Genomic DNA, 10,198 nt, shown 5'->3' on the forward strand with positions numbered 1-10,198 from the left:
CCATTGACTGTAGCAATAAACACAACTAAGGGTCTGATTGTTTATTCAATAAACACTGAGTGTATACAATAAGCTGCTCAATGAGGATAAAGAGATCAATTAAATAAAACTCTTATTCTCAAGGTGTTTACAATCTAGTGAAGTAAAGAGTTCCCAAGTGCATGACACTTACAGGATACAAAGTCTTTTTACCTAATAATAATAATATAAACAATCCTTAACTTCTTTTCAACTTGCAAGGTTATTTTTAATAACCTTTTTATTTTATGTAGCCTTAGATTTGCAGGAAAGTTGCACGATTATAGAGAGAGTTCTGAGGTACTCTGTACCCAGTTCCCTCTTTTGTTCATGTTATCATAGTAGCTATGTCACAGCTGGGTAACCAACACCGGCACATTACCAGACTCCACCGTTTTGAGAGGGTTTTCTTTGTTTTTCCTTATCCTTTGTCTGTCTGGGACCTCATCCAGCATACTACATTGCATTTAGTCATCATGTTGTTTTAAATTACTCTGAGCTGTGACAGTTTTCAGACTTTACTTGTTTTTGATCACCTTGACAGTTTAAGAGTACTGGTCAGGTATTTATTCCTTCAGTTTGGGTATGTGTAGTATTTTTCTCATGGTTAGATAGAGGTTTTGAGTTTGGGGGGAGTAAGACCACAAAAATAAAATGCCCTTCTCATTACATCATGTTAAGGGAACACACAAGCAACATGACCTTTGACTGCTGATGTTGACCTTGATCACCCAGCTGAAGTTTGCCAGGTTTCTCCATTGCAAAGTTACTCCTCTCGTAATCCCCTTTCCAGACTGCACTCTTTGAATTGTATCCTACACTTATCTTAAGTGTATCCCACACTGAAAGGGAATTATACTCCATTTCCTTGAGGCTAGAATATCTACAAAAATTACTTGGTTATCCATTTCAAATAGAGCAGAGTGTACACGTTGGTCCCAAACTCCCTGTCTTCTCTTCCTCCATTCTGCCCACCGCCCCCCCAATACTGAACCCCGGCAACCATAAATTCATTAGCTAAGTCTGTGAGTCTGTTTCTGTTTCATAAATAAGTTCATTTGTATCATTTCTTTTTGAAATGGATAACCAACAAGGTCCTACTGTACAGCACAAGGAACTCTGCTCAATGTTGTGGGGCAGCCAAATGCCAGGGAGGTTTGAGGGAGAGTGGATATGTGTATATGTTTGGCTGAGTCCCTTTGCCATCCATCTGAAACTATCCCAACATTGTTAATCGACTATACTTCAATATAAAATAAAAAATTTTAATTACCTGGAATTCTGCACAAGAGATTAAAATGATTAACTTTTGTTTGAAGTTTTACATTAATAAACCTCTTTCAAATACATTATTTTATGGTCCCTGCTCAGAGAGAGTTTGCAATCAGGTTGGGGAGATCAGACTAACAGGGGAATAGTTAATGACTTATGACAATATTATAAGAAATGTAATACTGTACATTCATGTTCATAATGGCATTATTCACAATAGCTAAAAGATGGAAGCAACCATAAATGTCCATTGATAAATGAATGGATAAACAAAATGTGATATATACTGCCATGGCCTGAGTTTAACCCTGATTGTGGAACTAATCCCACAGGTGGTGTGGCATGATCAAAAAAAAAAAAAAAGAGGAAGGAAATTCTGCCATATGCTACGAGATGGATGAACCTTGAGGACTCTATTCTAGGTGAAATAAGCCAGTCAGTAAATGACAAATACTGTATGATTCCACTTATGTGAGTTACCTAGAACAGTCAAATCTGCAGAGACAGAAAGTAGAAGCGTGGTTGCCAGGGGCTGGGAGGGAGCGGCGAAAAAGAGAGTTGTTTAATGTGTACAGAGTTTCAGCTTTGCAAGATAAAAAAGTGTTCTGGAAATGGGTTGTACAACATTATGAATGTACTTAACACTAATGAACTATATACTTTAAAATGGTTGATGCCACATTTTATGTCACATGCATTTTACCACAGTTTTTAAAAGCTTTCAGGTATCTAATTTTGAATAAGAGGATTTTTAAATAACTTGCCCTCCAATAGGGACCCATGGTTATACTATAGATCAGAGGCTGAGAAACAGCACCCTGTATGGTTTTGAAAACTATGAATTGCCAAAATTTAAAAATCAGGAGATTGTACATGATACTCAGGATTTCCGACTTCTTTGAGAAATTGGATGATTTGGCAACATAAGCCCAAGGATGTCATATGGCAACAGTCAGCTGGAGCTGAGCAGCGCTTGCCACCTGGAGACAGACCACTCTGCTGCAGTTTTCTGCAGCCCCACCATCTGTGTTGGGTCACACCTGGCCCATTTCACTCATTTTTGTAACCAGCCAGCATGACTCCCCAAAAATGGTGGTTGGTGAGCTTTCCTCCTGCTTTAGTGAATACTAGTACAGTGGTATCTTAGTCCTCCACCACCTAGATTCCCTGTGCAACTCTATAACAGGGAGAAGTTTAAAACTCAGAACTTTGTGTATTTAAGGTACTAAAATAACAAGTAACATGGCAGGTGCTCTGAAACCTTCATCTAAGCCCACACTTTCTCGGCATAGCCCGTAGAAGTCAAGGAAAAACAGCAAACTCTCTGTGAAATCTTCTGGGGAGAGAAGGCTCTGCTATAATCAGCTTTGGTTTTGAGAGCACCATTTTGAGGGCACCATGACCTAGTCCATTGTGATTCCTACCTCACTACCTCACTCCTGAAGTCTCAAAAAAAAAAAAAAAGGTTTTTCGAGTGTTCAAACAGAGTCCAAAAGTTTAGCACAAACAAAACCAGATGTGAAGGCTGCCACTGAACTCCCACACTACTTTTACCCTATCTGTTCAGAGGTGTGACTACACACACAGGGCATCGACACAGAACCACTTTGGGAGGCTCACTGAAATTCTCCATCACAAGCCATGGCTTACACCTCCATTACGTGTGCTCAGGCCAGGGAAGAAGGAGGAATGTGGTCTAGAAGAGGGCCCCATTTTACTCCCTCCCGGAATTATGTGGCCTACCCAGGGTGTGAAAGGATTTCCCCTCACTTTGTGGGATGTGAATGTGATGGGTATTTTTGGTTTCCTTCCTAGGATCTAGGTCCCTCTTACTACTACCTAGGACCCTAGATTTCTCAGCTATGCAATTCAAGTGGGATGAAGCCCACCTCCAGCTACATGGAGAGCTAATCAGTATATCACATAGCCCTGGCCACAGTTTAGGGGGGAACATGGGATCAAGGGTGAATAAGGCTGAATTCTAGAACTTATAATTGAGCAATCAGAAAAACACAATTTGCTTTCCTCTGTGGCTCACGAACAGGGTACATATAGATTTAAAAGTTTGGACATCATATTGGGTCTACAGTGACCCAAGGAATGGGTCACTGGCTGAAAATGGAGACAAAAGTCCCTGAGGCAAGCAACGTAAAGGAGCCTCCACCCTGGATCATTTGACTGTATGAGATAACAAGTCCCTCATTTGGCTTCAACCAGTTTGAGTTAGATTTTGATTACTGGCAATAGAAAGAAAGTGAAAGTTAAGTTGCTCAGTTGTGTCCAACTCTTTGCGACCCTGTGGACGGTATCCCACCAGGCTCCTCCATCCATGGGATTCTCCAGGCAAGAATACTAGGGTGGGTTGCCATTTCCTTCTCCAGGGGATCTTCCCAACCCAGGGATCGAACCCAGGTCTCCCACATTGCAGGTAGATGCTTCAACCTCTGAGCCACTAGAAAGGATCCTAATCAAGAGTGCAGTGAACACAACCTGACTGCTAAGTTTTGATGGTCTCTAATCACCATCTTCAATCACCAGTATTTTCAATTTCTTTCTTACAACTGCATTAGAGTTTACTTGATTTGAAACTAACTTCTCAGTATTTACGTATTTCAGCATAAAATTCTATGTAGTGGTTACATTATACTTCTTTTTATACTCATCTTTTAAAAGGAAATTCAATCTTCTGACTTCAAGACATGCAAATGTGGGGCAATGATATATCAGTCTAAGGATTTTCTTTGATAACAAGAAATGTTTTTAAAGGGGAAAAATAGGGATTTTGATTATTATTAAAAGATAAACGTAAAACTATAAGATACAGGCATTGGAAATATTTAGTTTCATGATATGCCACTATTAAGCATTCTCTATCTGATTGTTAGAAATTATTCATTTCCTCAAAGGGAGAGAATAAATTGGTTGGGTATGCAATCTTGTACTATGCACTTTCTTTGCCAAGGCAAACGCTGAACGTTTCAGTCATGAGAATGCATCTGCATTTGACTTTAGTAGCTCTTGGAGCTGCTTATGTTTGTGCCAATGCTGTAGAAAGTACCATGAATAGACTGGTGGCAGAGACCTTGACACTGCTCTCCTCTCATCGAATTCTGCTGATAGGTGATGGGGTAATTTTCTTTTTGATTCCTACAGCCTTTAAAATATATAGGTAATCATTTGTGGTGGCTAATTTTTAAAGATCTGTCATTAGTCATGAAATTATGAGAGAGTTAATACAAATATAATTGATAACCATACGACTAGCAAGCATTTTTACTAAAAGTTACGAGTGTTAGAGTGCTTTTAAAATGAATGTATTTCCTTTCCTTTTCAGAACTTGATGATTCCTACTCCTCAGCATACAAATGTAAGTTAAATCATGATTTGATAAATGATTGAGTGAATAAGTGAATTTCATATTTTAAGCTATAAAGCAAAGTTATCACTGGAATGATTTACTTTTCTCCATTTTGTTTTTATATGTGTAAATACAAAAGTATGTACTTAAAAATAATAGGAGTGTCTTTATAACAAGTAAAATCCATTAAATAAGTGGATCAGGGCCTCTGGTGATGTCAGTTCTACATTTCAAAGAGCCTCGAGTCAGGCATTCTTTTTTTTTTTGGTATTTAATGTCTTTTTTGCTATACTTTAAAAATTAATTTATTTTTAAAATTGAAGTATAGATGATTTACAATGTTGTGTTAATTTCAGGTATACAAAGTGATTCAGTTACATGTCTGTGTGTTTACATATACATTATTTTATATATATTGTTTTTCAGATTCTTTTCCCTCCTTTCCATATGTTATTATAAAATAGAGTGATAGGTGATACTCAATAGGTCCTCGTTGTTTATCTATTTTATATAGAGTAGTGTGTATATGTTACTCCCAAATTCCTAATCTATCCCTTCCTTCTACCTTTCTCCTTTGCTAACCATAAGTTTGTTTTCTATATCTGTGACTCTGTTTTGTAAATAAGTTCCTTTGTATCACTTTTTTAGGTTCGACATATAAGTGATATATGATATTTGTCTTTCTCTGTCTGACTTACTTCACTTAGTATGATAGTTTCTAGGTCCATCCCTGTTGCTGAAAATGACATTATTTCATTCCTTTGATAGTTGAATAATAGTCCATTGTGTGTATATATACACCGCATCTTCTTTATTCATTCATCTGTCAATGGACATTGGCTATTGTAAATAGCACTTCTTTCTACAAAAATCCCATATTCAGTGAGAGGAGCCTCCTAGTCTCCATTCCACTCTATGACTTTCCTCACTTTTATGTCCTTCTGAAACTTGAGCAAGTTAGGGTTATACTTTTAGAATCATGATCAGTAGACATTAAAACATACAATGAATGCCCTATATTAATATGTGTGCCATTTCTACATATTTAAATTATTATGATTATATAAAGGAATTGCATACATTTAACGGAGAAGGTGATGGCACCCCACTCCAGTACTCTTGCCTGGAAAATCCCATGGACGGAGGAGCCTGGTAGGCTGCAGACCATGGGGTTGCGAAGAGTCGGACACGACTGAGCAACTTCACTTTCACTTTTCACTTCATGCATTGGAGAAGGAAATGGCAACGCACTCCAGTGTTCTTGCCTGGAGAATCCCAGGGACAGCGGAGCCTGGTGGGCTGCCGTCTCTGGGGTTGCACAGAGTCGGACACGACTGAAGTGACTTAGCAGCAGCAGCAGCAGCATACATTTAAAGTAAGTCATGGTTGTATTAAAATGTAAAATATATGATTTTATTGCTGCTGCTAAGTCGCTTCAGTCGTCTCTGACTCTGTGAGACCCCATGGACTGCAGCCCACTAGGCTCCCCAGTCCCTGGGATTCTCCAGGCAAGAACACTGGAGTGGGTTGCCATTTCCTTCTCCAAAGCATGAAAGTGGAAAGTGAAAGTGAAGTCGCTCAGTCGTGTCCGACTCTTCTCGACCCCATGGACTGCAGCCTACCAGGCTCCTCCATCCATGGGATTTTCCAGGCAACAGTACTGGAGTGGGGTGCCATTGCCTTCTCCCATATGATTTTATTAGTCTAACTAAAATAAAATTACCAGCTAGAACTACAAAAGGAAACTCATGTGAGGTCAATCAGTATTGTAGTTACATTATACTTCCTCAACATTTTAACTTTGGTTAAGGAGTTAATTTATATCATTTGTAAAACTCCTCAGTTAATTACAAAAATTTTATCTACTTTTGGAAATTATATCTCACTGTGAAGTGGTCTGGAAAAGGAACAAGTAAAACATTCTTTGGAGAACGGAACTCATGTAAACAACACAACTAACTTCTGGGACCAAATTTTTATACCTTGTCTTGATCATTTATTGTTTTTAAATCTTCCTCATTTAGCACCAACTGTGCATTGAAGAAGTCTTTCAGGGAATAGACACATTGAAGAATCAAACTGCACAAGGGGATGCTGTGAAAAAAATATTCCAAAACTTGTCTTTAATAAAAGAATACATAGACCTCCAAAAAGTAAGCTAAAACATTTAGTGGAAACTGAAGTATACTTGTCTGGCTCTGCCTACGTTTATGGGGATTGACAGTTTCCTACAATGCTTATTGTCTGTTCTTTTCACAGAGGAAGTGTGGAGGAGAAAGATGGAGAGTGAAACAATTCCTAGACTACCTGCAAGTTTTTCTTGGTGTGATTAACACAGAGTGGACAATGGAAAGTTGAGCTCTACCTCTTTCGCTGTAGTGAAAGTTTCTGGAGGAGGAGAAGGAGGTTTTAATCAACAAGGATGAGGGCCAACCAATGGTGGAGCCTTAATATTCAGTGTAATTAAACTTCAGAAGCAAAGTAAATATTTTAGGCATACAACAGTTTTACCTCACACAGGCAGAAAGTGCATAGAAACAAAAAATTTAAGTTGTATTTCAGATGTCAGAATCACTGAAGTATTTTCCACCAGTTTGCTCCAGGCAAAATAGATACATATATATATACTTTTATCTATCTTATTTAACATAACATTTTGTAAAATGTCTGTTAATTTAATATTATTTATGAAATAATTGAGAACTTAGAAAATTAATATTTATTTCACCTTAAGCTATGTTTCAATAAAACAAAAATAGACAACCCTAGTTCAGTTTGTTGCTGGCCTTTGTCTTACTCCTGAAGTGAGCACAATCTGGGTGAGACCATGCTGAGTTTGGAGGTCTTTCCCATCTCCTGGGTGGCAGACGTGGCAGGTTGCTAGGTGTGCTGCGGGTGGATGTGACCCAGTGGGACTGAATGGGGAAGGAGGCAGCAGGGACACGGGCAGAGGCTGAAGCCTGGCTTCTGCTCCACTATGCCCAGAGACTAAGATGGTGCAGGCTAAATGGCAGGTGAGGCATGAATGAGTGAATGAACGAATGAATGATTATGAGGGCTGGCCAGAGAATTCAAATGAGTTTCACCACTTCGCTAGGAGAGGAGGGCACTGTAGGAATCTGTATTTAGGTCTCTTTCCAGTCTATGAGAAGCACGTTGCAGACCAGTCGCACTGCCAGTGTGGGGAAGGGGCTGGAAATGCTCTTTGTGGAGCCCGGAGCACTGTGGACCTTGGGGAGTTTTTCACCACACCTGACATTGTGGCCTAACAACGGGCAGAGAAGCACTGGTAGGCAGTTATAACGGGAAGACTCTGTTCTAGAGGTGCCCACCGTCTATATTCCCAGGGAAGAACAGCATTAGGCAGAACAACAACCCAATCAGCCTGTTTACCACTATCGGTACCATATTTGAAAGTTCCTCTGCTTGAGGAAATTTCTGAAGGATTCAGAAAATACGTGTTTTAAAGATGTACTTTAAAACTGAAATCTGGGGTTCGATCTCTGATCTGGGAAGATCCCACAGGCTACGGAACAACTAAGCCCATGTGCCACAGCTACTGAACCTGTGATCTAGAGCCTGGGAGCCGCAACTACTGAAGCCCACATGCCCTGCAGCCCATGCTCTGCAACAAGTCACAGGAATGAGAAGCCCTCCAACCATAACAAGAGCACAGCCCCCGCTCACCGCAACTAGAGAAAAGCCTGAACAGCCAGAAATAAATTAAAAACAAAACAAAACAAAAACCTGAGACCTGAAGGAGAGGCCCAGTAACAACATTTATTATGCCACTAATTCCTTCCTTCGTTTACTGATCACAGGTCCAGTACAGTGAGCTGGGAGAGTGCTGCACACATGTTCTAGAGGGGCTTACAGATGGTGCCCTTAACCTGGCATTAGCTGTGTGGATTGCACATGTTGTGCTCCACTGCTTGTGTGACAAAACTACTCCTGCTGTTTCTGGGAGTGGGAGAGGGGCCAGGGCCATCACACACAGACTCCCAGTGGGAGAATGCAAGTCCTTTTGTGCAAGAAGACGCATTTGCCTTCCAGTGCAAACTCAGGCAAGGTGGTCAGCACTCTGCTGTGTCTTAGGTTCCCAATCTGTGCACCCACTAAGCTCCAAGAGCTGGGGCTGAGCTGATTAAGAGATGTCAGCACAGCACCACGCTGAGTACTCTCGAAACTGACAGGAAACAGGAAACTCAATTTGAGAAGAGACTGAATGTCAGTTTAACTCAAGTCAGCAAATATTTATTGAGCTCCCATATGTTCCAGGATTGTTCTAGGAACTAGGATTCATCAGTGAATAAACAGGACAAAATTCCCTGCCCTTGTAAACGTATGTGTCTGTGTTAAGTTGCTTCAGTCATGTCCTGTTCTTTGCGGTCCCGTGGACTGTAACCCATTAGGCTTCTCTGTCTATGGAATTCTCCAGGCAAGAACACTGGAGTGGGCTGCCATTTCCTCCTCTAGGGGATCTTCCTGGCCCAGGGATCAAGTCTGTATCTCCTGTGTCTCCTACATCACAGATTCTTTACTGCTGAGTCAAACAGGGAAACTATACATATATATATATATATATATATATATATATATATATACACATATATATGTATATGCTGCTGCTGCTGCTGCTGCTAAGTCACTTCAGTCGTGTCCAACTCTGTGCGACCCCATAGACAGCAGCCCACCAGACTCCACTGGGACTCTCCAGGCAAGAACACTGGAATGGGTTGCCATTTCCTTCTCCAATGCATGAAAGTGAAAAGTGAAAGTGAAGTCACTCAGTCGTGTCCGACCCTTAGCATGGACTGCAGCCTACCAGGTCCTCCGTCCACGGGACCTTCCAGGCAAGAGTACTGGAGTGGGGTGCCATTGCCTTCTCTGATATATGTATATAACTCTCTCTATATATATATCTAATGGAATACTACTTAGCCATAAAAAGAATGAAAATTTGCCATTTGTAACATGGATGGACCTGGAGGGTATTATGCTTAGTGAATTAAATCAGACAAAGAAAGACAAATACTGTGTGTTATCACTTATATGCAGAATCTAAAAAATTAAACAGGTGAATGTAACAAAAAAGAAACAGACTCATGGATATAGAGAACAAACTGGTTACCAGTGGAGAGGAGCCGGCAGGGGAGGCAATATTGAGGTAATGATTAAGAGGCACAAAGTACTATGTATAAAATAAATAAGCTACAAGGATATGTTATACAGTACAGGGAATACAGTAAATATTGTATAATCATATAAGTGGAGTATAATCTATACAAATTTTGAATCAGTATATTGTAGACCTGAAACAAATAATATTGTAAATCAACTGTACCTCAATTTTTAAAATAAAAATAAAATTAATTTGGCAAGAAAAAACTGTCATTTTCCCACTTCTTTATCAAGGTCCAATATAGTTATTGTGGATTTAAGGCTGGAATATCCTATCTAAAGTCCTACTCATCAACTCTTACCAATCTACCAGTCTCAGAGAAGCCAAAAGCTATAAGGGTTGCATGGCACTCACAGAAATGGAACTTC

The 10,198-nt window shown here is 39.9% G+C and overlaps 1 protein-coding gene across 1 annotated transcript; it reads left to right on the forward strand.

The window, feature by feature from the left end:
* The first annotated feature begins 4,274 nt into the window (after nucleotides 1-4,274).
* Nucleotides 4,275-7,140, forward strand: IL5 (interleukin 5). Its single transcript, XM_086410379.1, has 4 exons — nucleotides 4,275-4,418; nucleotides 4,625-4,657; nucleotides 6,673-6,801; nucleotides 6,908-7,140. The coding sequence occupies exons 1-4, from the start codon at nucleotides 4,275-4,277 to the stop codon at nucleotides 7,004-7,006; spliced, it is 405 nt and encodes a 134-aa protein (XP_086266505.1). The 3' UTR covers nucleotides 7,007-7,140.
* Nucleotides 7,141-10,198: the final 3,058 nt, after the last annotated feature.

Source organism: Bos grunniens, chromosome 7 (genome assembly GCF_055505025.1).
Source record: "Bos grunniens cultivar Pamir isolate PY7600 chromosome 7, Bosgru_T2T1.0, whole genome shotgun sequence".
NCBI classification, from domain to species: domain Eukaryota; kingdom Metazoa; phylum Chordata; class Mammalia; order Artiodactyla; family Bovidae; genus Bos; species Bos grunniens.